At 38.2% G+C, this 21,339-nt stretch overlaps 1 protein-coding gene across 1 annotated transcript in view; it reads right to left on the bottom strand.

The window, feature by feature from the left end:
- The window catches only part of INTS8 (integrator complex subunit 8), a 28,274-nt gene extending 8,386 nt beyond the window's left edge, over window positions 1–19,888 (bottom strand). Inside the window, exons 1-17 of the mRNA XM_032222717.1 lie at window positions 19,772–19,888; window positions 17,383–17,556; window positions 15,633–15,807; window positions 15,104–15,244; window positions 14,536–14,607; window positions 12,882–12,933; window positions 11,709–11,891; window positions 10,827–10,934; window positions 9,805–9,954; window positions 9,168–9,268; window positions 7,675–7,816; window positions 6,993–7,063; window positions 5,924–6,099; window positions 3,120–3,253; window positions 2,439–2,549; window positions 1,801–2,002; window positions 257–378 (exon numbers count right to left, since the gene is read on the bottom strand). Coding sequence (XP_032078608.1) covers window positions 257–378; window positions 1,801–2,002; window positions 2,439–2,549; window positions 3,120–3,253; window positions 5,924–6,099; window positions 6,993–7,063; window positions 7,675–7,816; window positions 9,168–9,268; window positions 9,805–9,954; window positions 10,827–10,934; window positions 11,709–11,891; window positions 12,882–12,933; window positions 14,536–14,607; window positions 15,104–15,244; window positions 15,633–15,807; window positions 17,383–17,512 — 2,070 coding nt within the window. The 5' untranslated portion in view covers window positions 17,513–17,556; window positions 19,772–19,888. The remainder of the gene's footprint in view (window positions 1–256; window positions 379–1,800; window positions 2,003–2,438; window positions 2,550–3,119; window positions 3,254–5,923; window positions 6,100–6,992; window positions 7,064–7,674; window positions 7,817–9,167; window positions 9,269–9,804; window positions 9,955–10,826; window positions 10,935–11,708; window positions 11,892–12,881; window positions 12,934–14,535; window positions 14,608–15,103; window positions 15,245–15,632; window positions 15,808–17,382; window positions 17,557–19,771) is intronic.
- Between the last annotated feature and the right edge of the window lie 1,451 nt (window positions 19,889–21,339).

Genomic DNA, 21,339 nt, shown 5'->3' with positions numbered 1-21,339 from the left:
ACAAGAGTGCTTTTGATCTGGCACAGACTCTTCTCCATCTGTGAGATGACTACTTCTGATCGTGTGAATTGACACACAAAAAAGTGCAGCTTCTTTTAAGATACCAGTAACAGTTTAGATCTAAACTACCACTGCTCACTTTGGATCAGACTACTGAATACTGCTACTAAATTACACCTTAACATATACAGCAAGCAAGTTAGAAGACTGTTCAGGATTCCTCAATTTAGTAACCAATAAAAAAACTATGCCTTACCTTCACATAAGGATTATTTTGTACCAATGAATGTGGAACTTGCATAGTTAAGTACTCGTTCTCCTGCCAGTTTAACAAAAAGGCAACACATTCCTCTGCTACAACTTGTCGAAGAGGAATATCTACAATGGATTTTGAAACAGAAACTGATCAGATGGTTCCGTACAAAAATTACATGCCAGAAAGTTGAAAGCAGTTAACAAATTTATGAACACTTACTTGCTTTTAAGAGAACTTTTATGGTCTATGAAATGAGAAATAGAGATGAGGAGGAGGAGGAAAGTGCCAAGGCACAATATATGGATTAGGGAAGTAATACCAATTATCTTTGTAGCTCATGAGCCATAAACAGGGATAGCTAGAATATACAATTCTATGTATGGGAAACCATTAATCAGCATTAATATAGCATTAAAGATGGCTGACTGCTCTTTAGAAGGCCAGATCCTGAAGAGGAAACTCAAATACTTTGGCCACCTAATGAGAACGAAGGACTCACTGGAGAAAAGACTAATGCTGGGAAAGATTAAGGGCAAAAGAAGAATGGGACGACAGAGAATGAGGTGGCTGGATGGAATCACCAAAGCAGTCAGAATGGTAGAGGACAGGAAGGCCTGGAGGAGCGTTGTCCATGGGTCAGACACGACTTCGCAACTAACAACAACGTAGCATTATAACTTGCCAGCAGACAAAAAATCTCTGCAAGTCAATTTAACCCTAGAGGAAAAAGGACCTATCTGCCCCAGCATGAAGTAGCCAATGGATCTTGTTCTCCCATCAATTACCTGATTGTGCTGCCAACAGGCACCAAAGCAGATCAGATCTGATGCATCCTGAACCTGGCCAGTTACTCAAGCAAGGTGAGACTACTATTATAGCACCAATACAACTAAGGTGGTTTAAGGATGTCTTATAGACGGGCTGGAAGTGAAATAAAGTTAGGAAAAACTCTGATGGAGGGAGGGGAAGTGTTCATACTATAATTTTGGTACTGTACATATGGTATATGGGGAAAGAGAACGAAGGACTCACTGGAGAAAAGACTAATGCTGGGAACGATTAAGGGCAAAAGAAGAATGGGACGACAGAGAATGAGGTGGCTGGATGGAGTCACCAAAGCAGTCAGAATGGTAGAGGACAGGAAGGCCTGGAGGAGTGTTGTCCATGGGTCAGACACGACTTCGCAACTAACAACAACGTAGCATTATAACTTGCCAGCAGACAAAAAAATGCAATTGTAAGAAGAACTATAACTACTACTGAATACAACTACCATACCTAAATACTAATAACTCTTAATAGAGCCAGTTTCGTCTAATGGTTAAGAGTGAGTTCTAATCCCGTTTTAGGCATGACAGCCAGCTGGCCCAGTCACTCATTCTCAGCCCAACCCATTTCACAGGATTGTTGATGGGAGGAATAGAAGTTGTGTGTTTGCTGCTTTGAGTTATTTATAAAAAAATAACTATAAAGGTGGGATATAAACAAATAAAATCTTGCCAAAGATGGAAATCTTGCCATGTACTTAACCTGAAGGTTCTTACCATGCACCCTCATTTCTAAGTATCCTCGAACTCTGCTGATCAAGTCAGAGGGAGGCCGTTCTCCAGAAAGTCCTGCTCCTGCTTCATGGGTATAGATGTCCAGAAGTAGCATTTCATTCAGCATAACTTGGCGCAGCTTTGGAGAAAACTCAGTCACAAGTTCAAGGCAAGCAGTAAAAAGTTGCTTGACATGGACAAAATCCTGCAACAAAAAGCAATAGGTTTTGTTGTTGTCGTCATATTTACAAACATGATTAGCAATGCTGAGATATTATAGCAGAAGACAGGTGCTTGTGGCATTTTACATCTTAAACTTTCTACAATACAACTACTTATTACAGTTCACAGAAATTTAGTTCTAAATTTCTCTTGCATTCAGGAGACATCTGACAAATCCTATGTCTTTCTTAGCATGTGCTGATGTATTTTAAAAATGCAAGCCAATAACTACAGAACTAAGAAATGAGAAAAATAAGAGAAATAAACAAGTAATCTTTAAAATATATTTAATCTTTCACACTATAGAGACCCATAGTCTGCATATTCATGTAATAAGAATATCTTTTTTGCACAAGCCATCTTTTTTTAATCAAAATTCAATATACTATTATGGCATTTTAATTACAAGACTTTCTCACCTTAATTGTACTGCAATGTAGTCCTTTTGCCATCAAGATGTAGACCAAATCTCTAGTCAAATTATCTTTAATTCCTAGGATAACATTGCCATAAACATTTGGAACTTCCCACTAGAAAAAAAACATATATTATATTTTTACATAATTTTAACCACATATCATTACTGTATTTTTGGAGTATGAGACGCACCAAGGTTTTGAAGAGGCAAATAAAAGTTTTTTCACTCTGCAAACCTCCCAAAAATGGCCCGTTTTTCGTAAAAACTGCCCCAATTTCCCCCCCAAAAATGCAAGAATAGCCTTTAGGGGGCTTGCATAGTGCTCTGCGGGGGGGGGGGGGGGCAAAAACGAGGAAAAAATGGCCCATTTTTTTGTGAAAACGGGCCCGTTTTTCATTAAAAAAAATGGGCATGGATAGTCTTTAGAAAGCTTATAGAGTGCTCCTGGGGGCTGGGGGGGGGAGGTTTAAAATTGAGCAAAAAACGGGCCATTTTCTCTAAAAGCTTCTTACAAGCTATGCACAGCCATTTTGGTGAAGTGGCGGGGTTTTGGGAGGCCAAAAATGCTGTATTTAGTGCATAAGACGCACCCAGATTTTCAGCCTCTTTTTTGAGGGAAAAAGGTTCATCTTATACTCTAAAAACTGCGGTATATTCTTCATCTTTAACGAAAAGAAAGTACCTTATTAGAAACTGTCCAGAAATGGCGTTCAGATGTCATACCATGTAATTCAATTAAAATCTGGCGGATTCTCCAAGGATCCAGTGATAAAATAAGTTGATGCTCCAACTGACCAATATTCACACTTGCCGAAGCTGGAAAAAAAAATTATTGCTGAGAAATTTATAAGTGACCATTAAGTGTAAGAATGGACAAGATCCGTTCAAAAGTTAAGAAATGAGATACCTTAACCTTTCCATTATATCCGGCTGAAATTAGTGTGATGACATAATTAGCGTATTTTTCGGAGTATAAGATGCTCTGAAGTATAAGACGCACCTAAATTTTGGGGAGGAAAACAAGGGGAAAATATCTGCCTCTGCCATTCAGCAATTTGCCTCCTTGCAACAAATAGTACAGACAATACACACTGTTTGTAGTGTTACATTTCAGACTATACTTGTACAGATGCTCTTAAAATTGATGTGCTTTCTGGAAGTATAGTTATTCTCTGCTATTTAAAAGAATAACACTTTTTAAAACAATAGCATCGGGCCTCTTCAGATCAAGCATTTATTTTAAAAAGCTTCTTCATTTTGTTAAGTTGTCTAGAATAATAATACTTTGCAACTTTGCTACTTCATTTGTATGCCGCCTACTCCCTAGGGACTCTAAAGGAGTCTTTAAAAATAAGTCTAATAATTTGAACATTCCATAGGCATTTATAATTGTTAACTTATCTCCTTGCAGCAAACAGCCTGATTAGCACGAAAAAAAAAATCTGCCTCCCAGCAATTTGCCACTTCGCTTTCAATTTCTCCCTATCATCAGCTGTTACAGGCTGCAGGGATTGCTATAGCTTATTGAAGCCCGTTTGCTGCAAAGGGACAAACTGCTGGAAGGCAGAGGCCAAAGGGTTGGGGTCGGTGGGTGGGGTTACATTCAGTGTATAAAACCCAAATTTTCACCCTCTTTTGGGGGAGGGAGGTGCGTCTTATACTCCGGAAAATATAGTAAATAAAACATTATATTTTCTGTCTGAAGGCAGGAGGCAGATAGATAATACATTTTGTATGTACATGTTCTAAAGACATACTGCTTTTGAATAACTAAATTAAATTAAATTGATAATGGACTTTTCAGAGTACATACATAATTGTATGTAAGGGTATAAGAATGCTTATTGTACTGTTGTTTCATGAACCTCAAAACAGAATAATGGTTTGTTCATGGTCTTAGAGAAATTTGTCAGAACACGGAGCCACTTTGTACTCTTTCTTATCTTAGAGCAGTGGTGTCAAACTCAATGCCCCCGGGCCAAATCTGGTCTGTGGAATGCTTAGCTCTGGCCTGGGAGCCATCCTGGAAACAGTGAAGGACCAGCCCACTGTGCCCCTGCTAGCAAAAACGGATCTCCGTTTTCGCTGGCAGAGGGCTGCAAGAGGCATCATGGAGACTTGACAAGTGACGTCAAGTTGGCTATCCCCACCCTGGACGGAAGGACACATGCAGTCCCCCAAGGTCAAACACAGCCCTCAATGAAATTGAGTTTGACAACCCTGTCTTAGAGAATCCCAGTCTCTCCCTATGCCTTTTCCATTTGACCAACTAGATACATCATCCAATTATAATAATGAAAAATAAGCAAAAGAACAAGTTTGTCAGAGCTTCCATCTTTGCTACTCTGTTAAGCATCCTGCCATAAGTGGAGGGAGGGAGTTCAAAGCAGTAAAGGGAGGGTGTAGGTGCCCTCAATGTCAGTCAAACTAGTAAGAAGGTTCCAATCAAAGAGTCGCTGAGGGTATTTTGCATAAAACCTTCTAACTAATTTGTCTGCACTGTCATTGTGGGAACCTACCCACTCTGCATCAGCTGAGAGATACCTTTTCCACTGCACTAAACATTGTAATTTCCCCTTAAAACATCTTGAGTCCAGTACCCTCTTTATCTCATTGTGTTCCCCTCCCCATCATCAGAGATGGGGGCTTCTCCTCGACTGGACTTAGGTTGGAGCCTTGGAAGATCTTCAATAAGTGGGGAGGGGGGGAGATGTGCAGCAGGTCAAAACAACAGTAGATCCATGTATGGGGGGAGGGAGTAGCTGTGACAGGAACCAAACATGTTAAACTGGATTGATCCAGCGGCTTCGAGGACACCTGGCATGGGGAAAAATGCGAAGCCATTGCAGGATGCGCTCATCAGAGCGGTTCCCAAAACAATGCAACAGCATGCTATTGACAATGACGATTTGGTCAAGGGGAAAGCCACAAAGGGGAAAACTTTGTAGTCTTTGTGCAGGAGACCTCAGTTCTAGTCTTGCTTTGTTTGCAACCACTAATCCTAGTAAAAGAACCTATCCCTTCAACCAAATGAAGTCGAGGGTCATTCTTTCCAAGGGTTCTAGGTGAGGCAAGCCTGAAAAAGTTACATGACCACCATCTCAAGTCTAAAAGATTGCACTGATTTATATACTGATCCTCCTAATAATAGCAGGAAAAACAAGCAGAAAAGCATTTCATTGCAATAGCTATAAATTTAGGTGTTCCTGTTAGGTGTTTGCTTACAAGGAAAACTAATCAGTAAAAGATGTTAAATAACCCGTAGGCTTGATATCCAATACTAAGCTATAAATACTCATTTTTCTGAAGTATAGAAAGATTAACCATGGTCAATAAAAATATGTATAATCGTGTAACTGTTAAAAAAAAGCACCACGTCAATGCAACAAGCTGCATTAGCTGACCACAGTAAAAATATTCTTACTGTAATTCTTTATTCCACCACTAAAAAAAATGTGAATAGTTTAAGGGAGTGGGAGAAACTACCTGGAATATCATAAAATGAAGTTATCAGCTTAGTGCCTAAATTGACTCGAAGTGACCTTTTCCTCATCTGATCAATGAGCAGTTTTCGTTCATCATCTTTCAATAAAGCTATGAAGAGCTCATGGGAGGAAATCATGAAGACAAACTGGAGATCTTCCAAACCCAGACACAGATTCCTGCACAGAATTAAAGGCAAATGTTTGTGGAAAAAGAAATGACAACTTCTTTCTTCAGTTTGTTGGGTTAATAAGACTTAAGAAATTCATCTATCAATGAATTCTTAACATAGATATCTTACAATGAATCACACTTCCAATTCAATCACATCACTTCCTCAGATTACCGTATTTTTCAGTCTATAAGACACACTATTTTCACCTCCAAAAGTGGGTGGAAATGTGTGTCTTAAAGAGCAAATGCTGCCAAAGCCCCTCCCACCCGCCGACCCCCACCCTTCGGCCTCTGCCTGCCAGCAATTTGCCTCCGTGGGCCCATTTTTGGCCCATTCCAGGCGGCAGGAATTGCCACTGCTGCCTATTCCTGCCGCCTGCAACAGGCTGAAAATAGGGTGCGTGGTGGCACAGACACCGAAAATGAGGTGCTCAGAGGTGGCAATGGCAATGGGCAGCGATCCCCGTAGCTGGAACAGCTGATAGGTGGTATTCCGGGAGGCAGATACAACTGCCAATCAGCTGTTTGTGCTAAATCAGGCTGTGCTGAAGCTGTTTGCTGCAAGGAGGCAAATTGCTGGCAGGTGGAGCCAGGGGAAGATTTTTTTTTCTTGATTTCCTCCCCAAAAGCTAGGTGCATCTTAAAGTCCAAAGCATGTTATAGTTCAAAAACTACAGTATATTAATGAAAGCTGCATGATTGTAGGAAAAGTAGCTGTTTTAATAAGCTACTAATAAGATGCATGTGAGTATTTTTCCCCTTCAAAAACAAAATATCCTCTCTAATTTTCTCTTATATGGTTCTCTCTTCAGAAGCCATCAGAATTGTTTTGCTATCCTGTACCAACAAAATTACTGTCTAATTTTTAACACAGTATAAATTCTTATCACACACTTACTTTAGAAAATAAGCCATTTTTCTTTTTGAAGATTCTGATGCATTTTCTACACGTATTGATTTTGAACAGACCTAAGAAGTTTAAATATTGAATAATTAAATCGCAAGAAAAACCCAGCAAACTCTTTAGAAAAACAAAGTATACATTTTTTGGAATGGTGTATGTTCTTTTGAACGTTGTTGATATCATTATGTAGTTATCTTTTGAATGAACAAAGCATTTTCTCTATATAGTTTTTGTTACAACTTAGAAAAGCCACACTTGTAAGCCCTAGAATAGCAAAGGGTTAAAAAATGCTTATTATATATGGAGGAGGAAGGAGAAAAGTCTCATTTCACATAATGCAGCCGTATGTTTCTTTCAACTGATGGATTTTTGTTTGTCTACTAGTATAACTTGAGACATCCGAATCTGTTATGTTGATAATCCCCACCAATAATTAACCAAAATCAGAAATATAGAAAAAGCCCCTTGATAAAATCTTAAAATGAGTTAGAAGCTTATAAATAGGCAACATGCCAAGTTAGAGATATTAAAAAATCTGCCTTAAAAGATGCCTTTAAAAGAAATAGCAGGCTTGTCTTCAGATTTTTAAAGGAACATTAAACATGAATAATGAAATACAGGTACATGTATGTGTATATGTGTATATAGTTAAATCTAAAATTGGGAATATTTTTACCTCCAGGAGAAAGTCTATTTTTTCTTTGGTAGGTCTAATAAGCATCTGGGTAAACTGGACGCCAACTGGCCGACCCTGCATCACATCACAAATACTGTTGCATGCACAAACCTTGAAATATACTTCATCAAGAACTTCATCTCTGTGTAAAATAAAAAATAAACCAAGGCAAATTGGCACACAAAAAACTTGCAAGACCAAGTCAGGATACTGTTTTTATATCCTAGTATAACAACCAACTGTACATGTATATGCAATACATATTATACCACGGGATAAGTAACATTAAACAAAGCACAGAAACGGGTAAGAAAAGCATGCCAAAGAAATTAAGATAAGAAAAAACATAAAAAGGAAAGAAAAGAGAATTTTTAAAAATTCTACACCATCCAGTGTACTTCTCCCTAACTTTCTATCCTTGCAAATTATTTTTCTTTCTCTGGGTTTGAACAACACCTTCTCTTCTTGAAACTTTCCACCTGTCTCCTTTTGACTGCATCTGGTGACAATTTTCTTCAATCGTTTTCTAGATCTTGATCTATCACTCTTTCTTTGTATATCTGCACTACATTTTAATATTCATTCATTCTCTTTATATTTATGTATATAAAGATAAACATTTTGCGTGTCTGTGTGTGAATACATACATGTGTGTGTGTATACAGTGGTCATTTACTTTGGTATTTTACATTCATTCAAGTCTCCTTCATTCTCGATTTTATCTCTTCCTCTTTTACCACAACACATTCTTTAAATTACCTATTCATATTGCATGCAGATATACCCAATTTTCATTTCCATATAGTGGTGGAATGCAGGACACTCTTATCCTCTGCCACTTTTCTCTCTTTTCTCTCAAACATTGATTTCTTGCAACAGCCTACTATTATTGTCTTTTTACTAACTTCTTAAAATTTCTCCACTTTCCCAACTTATTTACTAAAGGTATACAAATTTATATACTTGTTCTAATATTTGCCATTTATGAACAACATGAAGCCGTTCACTCCATTTTCTTTGGGAGATAACAAAAGGATTATCAAAAACTGTATTTAGCAAAAGTTCTTGACAATGATATCTAAATATCACTTTCTTGATTGAGAGCACAAGTTTACTAAAATGGTATTATGCACCACCCACTATACAATTCAGTATAGATACCGATATTTTTTCAGCACTTTTCATCATAACAAAGTTGTTTCACAGCTATATTCTGGTTTCGTAATTACTGTTTGTATACTTTCAAGACATGTATTAAAGTCACAAAATATTTTTTTTAAACTTAAGCAGTCTTGGTGGTCAGGCCTTTGTGATATACCATTCCATGTAACAAGCAGAATTCAGACAAAATTATCCAGTGTCAAGTTTATTACTAAGACTGAAGCAATCAACTCAAAGGCAGAGGTTGCTCAGAACTCTATCTACTCTGCTAGCTTGACAACTAATTAATAGATAGGGGTCAAAGCAGTTATCTCTTTCAATTTATGCCTCACCCTTGTTGAGCCTTCTGGGAGAGCTGCCTTAACACCGACTGTCTGAACTGAATTGGTAAAGTGGGCATTTGGTTGTCTTCAAGGAAAATCTTCACCAGTTCCTAGAACACAAACATAGGCACTACTTACATGTTTTAAATCAAAATGCATGTCCTTCAACTTCAGCCCTGCAAAGCAGCGAAAAGAGAGTTCATATGGAAACAAAAGCTTTACACCATCAATTCACTGTGTGGTGTTGAGCTGTCAATTTGGTTTTGCCTAATACACATCACAGATTTGTTGTGAAGATGTCCTAAGTTCCTTGGAAGAAAGATGGACCAGAAACAGAATCAATAACAAGGACACCAACCCCCCCCCCCTAATGTTAACCAATCAACAGAAGCTATGCTCAACCCTTCAATAATTATTTGGAATGACTTTGAGAAATGAATATTATATTGCTGCCTTGAGTCACCAAGGGCAAATAGGAGGCAATATAAATTTGTATATAAAAATGATAAATAAATAATAATAATATTAATCTGCCTTCTTTGAATAACACAAGCAAATGGCTAAAGATCTTACAATAAAAGATGCAGTATCTACTTCAAGGATCAAGATATATAAATCCTTTTAATAGCCCTGAGTTTATGTTTACCTGGTAATTGCCAGATCTTAAGCAGCTATGAATTTGACTGTAGGGAGTTGATGGTTGTGAACTACTGTCAGAAGGGGCAAGAACTCCACAAGCTTGGCAGTAACCAGCTAGCCTCTTTTCATCTATCATGCAATGAAGTGATGAGTCAATCTAGAAAATACAATGTTATCAAAGTTGTAAAAATGTAACGAACACTTCCAACATTTTATTCTTCAAGGCAAACATCTTTCATAGAGGCTTGTTTCTCAAATGCCTATGGAAACAGGTGTGATAATTTTCCAAGAATCATTACAATGTTGTTGTCGTTGTTATCAGTATTTATTTACCATCATTCTTCTAAAAGATACCAGGTCAGTTTGCAACATAGTATAACTTTGTTATGTATAACAATTTAAAACATCCTACTAGTTTAAAAAGAAACAAAATCACAATAATGGAAAGATTACTACTGTATTTTTCAGAGTATAAGACGCAAACAAGAGGCTGAAAATCTGGGTGCGTCTTATACACTGAATATAGCATTTTTGGCCTCCCGAAACCCTGCCCCCTTCATCAAAATGGCCATGCATAGCCTTATGGAAGCTTTCAGAGAGCTCCTGGGGGCTAGGGAGGGCAGAGATGAGCAAAAAATGGGCCACTTTTTGCTCAATTTTGCCGCCCCCAGCAGCACTCTATAAGTCTCCTAAAGGCTATCCATGCCTTTTTTGGCAAAAAACAGGCCATTTTTTTCTCCCCCCCTCCCCGGAGCAATCTAGAAGCCTCATAAAGGCTAATCATGCTCTTTTTTTGAAAAAGAATTTTGGGGAGGTTTGCAGAGTTTTAAAAAAAATTGCCTCTTCAAAACCTTGGTGTGGCTTATACTCCAAAAAATACGGTAGCTTGAACAAATGTCTTTATCTTCTAGTAATCTGAGAATTAGCCAGTCTTGTGAAATGATAGGCCCTTTCTTGAAATTTGCAATGAAGCTTCTAGATAGCTTTCTATTTTCTGTAAAAGTAGGATTCATTTCTTTCTTTACTCACCTTTGAAATCAATTCCTTGGTTCTAAAAAATTTATCTCTGGCATTCCTATACAAATCAAAGTTTGTGGAACCTTGCTGGAAGTAGATGGCCCCTAAATCGTAGCATACCTGAAACAGAGCCCCAAAAAAATTATAGTAGAATATCCTGTTGGAATCCCCAAAAGTAATCCTAAAGCAACTATTTCATGATCAGAGACAAAATCTTTGCCCTACCTACCTACCATGTTAAAGATGTGCTTTCCTTCTGTTTCCAAACATTTGCAAATAATTCAGCCTTGAAACAATACAACAATTGTAAAACTGACTATTCTTCACGTTTTCCAAACACTGGAAAGGTGTTTTGAAACTATTTGATGCAATCTTCAAATATAGAATGTCAAGGATTATTGATGGCACCATGAATTGTTTTAAAATGAATTTCATTTATGAATCCCCAATTGAAGATAGTCCTCAACTTATAACAATTACAGTACAACTGGAATTTTGATTGCTAAATAATGTGGTTGTTAAACAAGTCCTTTTTACAACCATTTTTACTATGGCTGTTAAATAAATCATGTGTTCATTAAGCAAATCTGGCTTCCCCAACTGACTTTGATTGTTGGAAACTGGCTGGGAAGGTCACAAATCTTACTCAGGTGACTGTATGAGTGCAACTACTGTAAATGCACACTGTTTGCCAACTGCCCTCTTTATTTATGAATAAAAATTAACTTGTAATCACATGATCGTGGGGGTAGTGATGGGCATAATTCAAAAACAGCTCGTAATTCACTTTTTCCAAGGCTGTCATTAACTGAAAACTATTGTTGTACAAACTATTATCAAGTCGAGGACAACCTGCATATTTTAACAACATCTTCAAACCAAATATCAACCTACCTGGCACTGCATTTCCTCGGTGCTGATACTTAAGCCGGCTGTAGAACTCTCTGTCTCTCCATTAACCATACCAGGTTCCATAGCTAGCAGATCTAACGTCCTTATTGTGTGAATGTAAAGGTCCTTGTTTAATTTGAGTGCTCCTTCTAAAACCAGAATGGAATCAGCAGCCTGCTCTTTTAGCTGGAACAACCCAAAGGGATGCAAATGTTTAGTTATTAGCAGCTGTTTTGATTACTTAAGATAAATACTGTACTTCTCTAATTCAAGCTACCTCAAATTTCACACTAATAAATGTCAATCATCCCCAGGTCAAATATCTCACACACTCAGTTATCTCCAAATAATAACCATTTAATATTCTCCGAGCTAGGAATGAGAAAGCTCATCATCATCACCCTGTAATTGCATGAAAAGGAAAATCTCTTTATAATGAAGATTTATTTTTGGTAATGTTTTAGTTTACAGGTATTTATAAAGCAGTTTCTACACCCACAATGTCCTACCAAAGAGAAGAACACTTATTACTAATCTTGCAAAAAATGAATTTATGAATTATTTTAAATAGAGAATTTATCTTTCCCTGTTAGGAAAGATGGTTTAAAAGATAAACAGATCAACTTGGCATTGGGAGCAAGAAAATATAATTAGATCTCTCTGAAATTCATGAGATAAGCAATTATTTTTACCACCGCTAATTTGATTCAGGTTTCTACAGAGAAATTTGAATGATACATATTACAACTACTGTACCTCTGTTGTTTTCACTATTTTGCCCTTGGGAGAGAGTGTATAAAATAGATTTTTCTTCTCCTCTACCAATACTAATCAGATAGACATGCTGGAGTAAACTGCACAGTTCTGCAACTATCATTTTGTGGCCTAGTTCCTTGCAAAACATCCTCATTCTACCTTATTATGTGATTCTTCTCTATTATATGAATTAAGTCAAAAGGCTAAAAGTATAAAACATTTCTGAAAGAAATTTCTTACATAAACGTCACAAATTCAACATATCCAATGGAGTTGGAGTTAGAAGTAAGATGCTCCAATTGTCACAGTAAAGATATCAAATGCCATTTTTATATGAGGAAAGTCCTAACGTTAGCACTTTTCCTGAATAATTGAATCAACTAACTTCTAATTGTGGATAACGTAATGAAAAGCCCTTACCACTTTCAAAATGTTATCTGTGACTTCCTTTTCTTGTTGGAACTGATTCATACTAAACAAAAAAGCCAAAAACAATTGTAAAGTTATTATTCAATGCAATATCAAGTTATTGCACCATTTAGATTTCCAGTATAGCTCATGTGTTCAGCATGCAACAGATACAGTTTGGTGCGATAGTTAAGGCATCAAGATAGAAACCAGGAGATGGTGGTTTCTAATCCCACTTTAGACATAAAGGCTGCTGGGTGATTTTGGGCCAGTCACTCTCTTTCAGCCCTAGGAAGCGGCAAAGCAAACCACTTCCAGAATCTTTCCAAGGGAACTGCAGGGACTTTCTAGGCCATCACCAGGGATCAACACTGACACGAACCCAAAAATGTATAGATAAATAAGAAACAAAATGTTTTTCCTTACATTTTTTTGTAATAAACCCCATTTCAAGATTGAAAACTGAATCTGAAAGCTATTTCAATAAGTTTGCCTAAATTGTATTTGTTCTAAGACAGCGATGGCGAACCTTTTTTGGCTCGCATGGCATAAGAGGGGGGAGTGCAGGAGTCATGCGCGGGTGTGCCGCACCCATAATGCAATGTGCGTCCCCCCAAGTGTGCATGTGCGCACTACAGGCGCGACCCCATTTTTTTTGCATCCTTTTTTCGCCCTCCCCAGGCTCCAGAGGCTTTATAGGAGCCTGGGGAGGGCGAAAAAAAGCCTCCCCACTCTCCCCGGAGGCCCTCCGGAGGCTTCAGGAACCTGCACTTAAAACGACCCTCCAAGTAAACCAGAAGTCCATTCCCAAACTTCCGGTTTGCCCATTTGTGCTCCGGAGACTTCAGGAAAGCTCATGAAGCCTCCGGAGGGCCTCTGGGGGGCCGGGGAGGCTCTTTTCGCCCTCCCCAGGCTCCTATAAAGCCTCTGAAGCCGGGGTGGGGGTGGGGCAAAAATGGCTTTTAAAAAGGGTCAACTTAACTGGCCAGCGTGTGCATGTGTATTGGCTAGCTGACAGGGCAGCCCCTCGCGTGCCCTGACAAATGGCTCCGCATGCCACCTGTGGCACACGTGCCATAGATTCGCCATCCCGGTTCTAAGAGAATCAGAATTATTTTACATAAATGTGCTGTAGTTAGGGATTTTGTCCTCTTTTCACTAAAAATATTTTAATACATACTATAAAAATATGCTATAAGACAGTGATGGCTAATCTTTTTGTCCTCGCGTGCTGAAAGTGTGTGCATGCTCACACATAGTGCAATTCCCCTCCATGTGCCAGGCACCCCCTGCACATGTGTGAGGTATCCCTCCATGCTCTTCCAGCCCCTCGTACATGTGTGCAACCCCCCGTGCTCCCCTCCGTGCCCCATTTTGGGCCTAGCAGGTCTCCCAGAAGCCTCCTGGACCACAAATGGCCCAGCAGAGACTTGAAAATCATCTGGTCGTTGGGAGGCACATGTGTATGCGCGGTGGGGCGACGGCTCGTGTGCCTGCAGAAAGAGTTCCACGTGCCACCTGTGGAAAGCATGCCATAGGTTTGCCATCACGACTATAAGACTTAAATTGATCAGATAGCCAATTACAAGTATTTAAGTATCAAACAAGTTTAATATATATTATTTTGTTCAGACACGTTTAGGCTGAAACAGATAAACAGACTTACACATTCAACTGAGGTGGACCAGGTTTTGCCAGTCTGACAGGAAAACTACTGTTGACTATGGTTCTGATAGCCCTATTTTTTTTTTAAAAAAAGCAAAACTGTTAGCATTGAATAGAGAATTATTGTGATATCAGCATTATTTATCAGGGCTTATTTTAAAAATTAAAGCTAGTGCATATATGACAGCAGAAGGCTGAACAATTTTCACTGATTCTTCAATCTTCTAGTTGGGATTACATAGAAATAAAACAAGGCTTAATTTCAATTTATCAAATTTTTAAGTTGTCATTTTTATGAATCAGGATCTGTAATCAACTGATGCTCTAAACAATTTCAAAGGAAGAGATTAGAAACCAGCTAGCTTATTCGTTTCACAGCTTATTCTTTTGCCAGGCTAAGAATGATAGGCAAATATAATTATTGATTTATTTGTGTGACAGCTAATCAAAAAGAAAAAAAATCTATCTAGTGTGCACGTATCACTTATAAGCCTCACAAGTAGAATGGGATTTATTTGATCTTAACACTTCCTTCTAGTAAAGAATTTACAAGAAAAATAAAATCTTACCATCTGTTGTAGAGCAATATAGCCATTGCAGTGGTTGGGGGTAAAGAGGCAAGGTCCATATCAATGTGTTTAGTTCCAGGAGGAACCTTACTGATGCACAACAGTTCATTTAATAGCATGTTCAATACAGGGACAGATAAACTAAAAAATAAAATAAAATAATTGAAGTTACACAGATCAGCTCTTACTTTGTTACAGAATATTACCAAAACAAAAACCATTAAGGTTTCAATGCAGTCCTTTTGCTATTTTTATTGCATATATAACCTGAAAGCTGGAAAACCAGAGTAGCAAACATCTTTGCCAGCTCTTCTCCTATGGGAGTACAAACTTACTGTAGTTTCTTGATTATTCATCACGATTACCAATGATTAATATGTCTCGAGATTGAATTTCTAGTATGTGTGTCTTTGAAATGGAAACTTCAAAATACTATTTATTTAGACAATGTGAAAATTAATACTTTTTACTGTGACATAATAATAATAATGACATAATAAACAATCTTATCCAAGAAGTCAACTGATACCTTTTTTCCAGTACATCCAAATTCCACTTTAAATGTGCTGCAACCTTTAGAGCAAGTAATTTTAAAATGCGGTTTCTCTTATTATCAGGGGGAGGCTGAACTTGATTCTGTTCATTGACCAAAGGTTTGGAAGCCTGCTCCAAAAACTGAACAATTAGTTGGACTGGTGAAGGATCTGCCAAGAAAAAAAAACGTTTAAAATATGCAGTGTATTTTATGGGGAAGCAAATAAATGAAAAGTAAACAAGCAACTTTTAAAGAAACATTATACATATACCATATTTTTCTAAATATACAACACACCTTTTTTCCTCTAAAAAAAGGCTGAAAATCTGGGTGCGTCTTATACACTGAATACAGCATTTTTTGCCTCCTGAAGCCCCGCCCCTTTCACCAAAATGGCCATGCATGCCCTTATGGAGGCTTTCAGAGATCTCCTGGGAGCTGGGGAGGGCAGAAATGAGTGAAAAACAGGCCGTTTTTTGCCCCCTCCCAGCCCCCAGCAGCACTCTATAAGCCTCCATAAGACTATGCATGCAATTTTTCTGACAAAAAAGGCACATTTTTCAAAAAATGGGCTGTTTTTTTGCTCATTTTTGACCCCCACCCCACCCCTCAGGAGCACTCTGCAAGCCCCCCCAAGGGTATTCATGCCTTTTATTTGGAAAAAAAACGAGCCCGTTTTCATGAAAGACAGGCTGTTTTGGGGAGGTTTGCAGAGTGCAAAAACTTTTTTTTAACCCCCAGAAAGCTGTTTAGTTAGTGTGGTTGATGAGAATTACATTGGTTAAATGCTGTGCCAGCAGAAACAAAGTTTTAGGTGCTACTGGTTGTCAGCGATTTCCTTTTCCAGCACATGGATAAATACACCTGGAAACATCTACCTACTCTCTCTCTCCCTATCTACCTACTGTATTTCTCTTTCTCTCTCCCCTACCTATCTACTGTATTTCTCTCTCTATATATATATATAACTATTTTTCTCTCTATCCTTCTTCCTACCTATCTACACACACTCTCTCCCTACCTACCTACTGTATTTCTCTCTCTCTCCTTACATATCTACTGTATTTCTCTCTCTATTTTTCTCTCTATCCCTCTACCTACCAACCTACCTACTCTCTCTCTCCCTACCTATCTACTGTATTTCTCTCTCTATCTCTATTTCTCTCTATCCCTCTACCTAGCTACACTCTCTCCCTCCCTCCTGTATTTCTCTCTCTCTTTATTTCTCTCTCTCTATCCCTTTATCTACCTACCTACCTAACTACTCTCTCTCTCTCTCCCTACCTACTACTGTATTTCTCTCTCTTTCTCTCCCTCTCTATCTACCTACCTACTTTTTTAAAAAACTGCCTCTTCAAAACCTGGGTACGTCTTATACTCTGAAAAATACGGTAGGTATAATTTTGGTCTAAAAGAAAACTTGGTGAAATCATTGATGTCACTGATTTTACTGTCATTTACTAATTATATTATTGTGATATTCAAGCAAATTATATATTTATTTTTATGTATACTAGTACACATAAAAAACCCAATACATTATGTGGTGTAGACCTTGAAGAACATGTAAGTGCAAGTAAGGATAAGCAAATACCTACTACTGCTTTTATTTCATCATTGGATAAAAGAGGAATCCTACAAAATTTAATAAGAATCCTAATAAGCCTCACAGAATGGCCTCCTCTATCATCTGCAATAATTTAAGAAAATAGAAGTTTTAGCTCTGAACAACAGTCTCATTTACCAGGGGAAGCTTTTTTCAGGTGTTTCTCCAGCAGAGACTCTTCTAGCAGGAACTCAAACCAGGAAGTCTGTGGGGGGGTGCATGGTCGGCTAGATGTGGCTGCCTCCCGATCAACAGCTTCCACGCTCATCTTCCTTTCTTGAATTCCTCTGAGCAATTTTTTGGGCCAGAACCCTGATTTAGAAGCAACATGGATTATATCAGAACACAATTGCTTCACGAGATCTAAAAGTTTAATTGCAAATCTTTTCATCCAGACTTGATTTCACAGTCCAAATATAACAAACAGGGATCTCATATCTAGAGAAACTTTTCATCAAATTATAGGACAGAATTTTTATAATAAACTGTTGGGAATAGCACCCCAGCCTTCATAAGACTGCAACTTCCTTGGCAACTTTTTTCCCATCTTTCCTTTTGGTGAAAGTTAAGAATTAGCACAAGAAAAAATAGAACAGAGATTACCCAATCAAAAAACAAATTCATAAGGGAAAAGAAAAATAATAGGTCCATATAATATTAATGTAAAAATGTAATTATATATTATAAATCTAGACCATATTGCTCCATATTTTCATTTTACTAAACATATTTTTTAAAATTGATAGAGAATATCTCTTGAATCCATATGTGCACACACACAAACGGCTATATGTTCAACAAATTATGTTAACATATATAATTATTTGAAGCCAAAAACGTCACCAAATAAGAGAGCTGTGACATTAACACAGGGCATCTGATATCCAATTTTTAATAAACATTATTTGAGGAGTCCAATAATCACTAATTATGATGAATTAACTTCATTCCTAGATTTATGTTTTTGTGCTGAATTCACTCTGGCAACTGCCTGAATTAGTCTGCAATTTTTGTAGTAAAGTTTTTAGAAATGGCTTGCCATTACCTTCTTCCAAGGGCTGATAGATTATATAGCCCAAGGTTACTCAGGTAGCTTCATAACTAAGGTGAAATTAGAATTCAAGAATCTTCTCGTTTCTAACCTGATGCCTTAAGCATTATATTAAAATGATCCTGCCTAGATGATTAGAAGTGCATTTCACATTTCTTAAAATCTGGATCCACCATTTCCCCCAAATCAGATATTCCAGTTTCTCATTCCCCATATATATTGACAATATTAAGCTCTATTCCTTTCAGTTTTGTGTAGAATGGGATTGATTGTATTTCAAATACTTTGCCAGTTTTCTTTGCCAAACACTTTAGGTCTACAAGTACCCAATACATATTTTCTCTCAAGCAAAAGTCAGATTTGACCCAACCAAAAATAAGGCTATTTTGTGAGTCTGGAGGCAGAATTCCAGAAGAAAATAAGACGTAGCAAGGTGCAGAAGAGAAAGAACTACCAATATTTTCCTCCTGAAGAGGGATTTTGAAGGAAAAAAATGGTATTTCCAAGTAACAATTGAATTAAAAAGGGAATTTGATTCAGGAACTATTCAGGTCATATCTGCACTTGTTTTAATATTGATTTTATGTATGTTACAATCCCTTGTATATTTCTGTATAACTTAGGTTACTGTATTTTTATATCAATTTGAACGAGTCAAAAAGAGGGCTGTGAAAATATCTACAGACCCCTCACATCCTGGACATAAATTGTTTCAACTTCTACCCTCAAAATAGGACACTGCACACCAGAACAACTAGACACAAAGACAGTTACACCCCCCCACATGCCATCACTCTGCTCCAACAACTAATCCCCACAACACTGTCAAATTATCTACTAAAACTGTATTACTATTATTCTTCTCTTCCTTCCTAGTACCTATCTCTTTCCACTTATGACTATAACCATGTTGCTTGTATCTTTAACATTTATATTGTTTCAGTTGTTTCCTAGTATAATTTGATTATTAGTAACCTATCACTAAGTGTTCTATCTTATGATTCTTGATGAACGTATTCTATTTTATTTTTCTTTATGTGTACACTGAGAGCTTATACAGCAAAGACAAATTCCTTATATGTCCCATCACACTTGGCCAATAAAGAATTCTATTCTATTCTATTTTATTTTATTCTTAGCATATCGTCTTCCGGAGTGCTGAAATGCTTAAATTTACTCCTATGTGTTTAACTGGATCTTGTTGACTGTTGCACCCCCAGATAAAGGCGGGCATGGGAATTCTGGGCGTTGAAGTCCAAACACCTGGACTTCACCTGGCCGGAGTGTGAAAAACATTCACTGAAACACACGAAATGCCCCGTCCTTTCAGAGCCCCGTCCTGCCCCATCAGAAGACCACTCGCGACCGCTCCTGGTTCTCCTTGTTTATGTGAAATCATCTGCTTCGTTATGCCTCTAGTTCGCCTCCTCACGCACACAAAACGGCTGAGAAAAATCACACACATCCCCATCTCACCTTTTCTGCACCTCGATCCTCTCGCAGATGATGGGGCCCCCACTACCACCACCTGCGGGCTCCCTGCCTCCCATCAACCAAAATGGACGACGCCTTCCCTGCCTCCCCCATCCTACCTTCCTGGCCTCCGATAGGGGAATAGACAGCCCGGGCAGCTTTTGCTCCGCCTCCGTTCCTCGATTCTGACCAATCAGAATCGGAGGGCCCGAACGCTGTTTCGCCACGGGCCTCCTACTTTCTTCTCGTTCGGCAAAGAGCGTAACTTGCGCTTTTTACGCACGGTGATCCCGAGGTAGTTGGAAAGGTGTAGCGTGAGAGGTCAGAGGCTGATCAGTCGGGGTATCATCATCATCATCATCATCATCATCATCATCATCTTCTTCTTCTTCTTCTTCTTCTTCTTCTTCTTCTTCTTCTTCTTCTTCTTCTTCTTCTTCTTCTTCTTCTTCCTCTTCTTCCTCTTCCTCTTCTTCTTCTTTTTTGCAAACTTCTGCGACGTAGGCTCTTATCCACCACTCTAGACTAAATAGTGTTTATCTCCTATGTTTAGTAAACTATTTATTGCGAGCATACAGCATTAGATAATCAGCTTTTCTAGCTCTTTGCTAAGGGAATTATTGTGGCAAGTAAAGGTGAATGTGTTTCATACCTCTTAAGTAAGATTGGCTGATTATCATTCAGCTTTATGTTAGTTGTGATTTAAGCTTACTATTGGGCAATTGTAAACAATACCTATAGTCAATAATCCATGGCTTATTTTTAAAAAACTTTAGAGCAGTCTTTCTCAACCTTGGGAACTTTTAAGCTACGTAGACTTCAATTCCCAGAATTCTCTAGCCAGCATGGGGTTTCCCAGGATTGAGAACACTAATTTAAAGAATTTATATAGCAGCCCACCCATTCTTTCACTGACTCTAGGCGCTTACAAAAGAAAAATAGTTAAATATTGAAAGCTTGAAGAGTCCACAAGTGGTGATCCCCAGTCAGATTTAGTCTGAGCAGTTTGGACATGGTTGTTACAGTGCTTAGATTGGATTTCTTCATATGGACTGAGACTCTGAACTAGGAAAAAGGTAATGGCAATCCACTTCCAACAAAATCAAATAGATATGTCTTTGAGTTCTCCAGGAGACTTTAACTAAATAAATGGCTTCATGAGACATGTGAAGTTGGCTCTTGTTGTTAGGGTGGCGCAGTGGTTAAATGCAGCACTGCAAGCTACTTCAGCTGACTGCAGTTCTGCAGTTCGGCTGTTCAAATCTCACCAGCTCAGGGTTGACTCAGCCTTCCATCCTTCCGAGGTGGGTAAAATGAGGACCTGGATTGTTGTTGGGGGCGATATGCTGACTCTGTAAACCGCTTAGAGAGGGCTGAAAGCCCTATGAAGCGGTATATAAGTCTAACTGCTATTGCAATTGCTATTTAAAATGGAAATTCCTGCCTCAGTCATGTGAATCATAGTGCTTGTTAACTTAGGTGGGTGAACTAGAATTTGATAAACTGCAGAAGTCTACAATGGCTTCAACCGCTTAGAGAGGGCTGAAAACCGCTTAGAGAGGGCTGAAAGC

Source organism: Thamnophis elegans, chromosome 8 (assembly GCF_009769535.1).
Source record: "Thamnophis elegans isolate rThaEle1 chromosome 8, rThaEle1.pri, whole genome shotgun sequence".
Taxonomy (NCBI): domain Eukaryota; kingdom Metazoa; phylum Chordata; class Lepidosauria; order Squamata; family Colubridae; genus Thamnophis; species Thamnophis elegans.
Note: the sequence above shows the minus strand (reverse complement) of the source record. Positions and strands in the feature narration are given on the sequence as shown.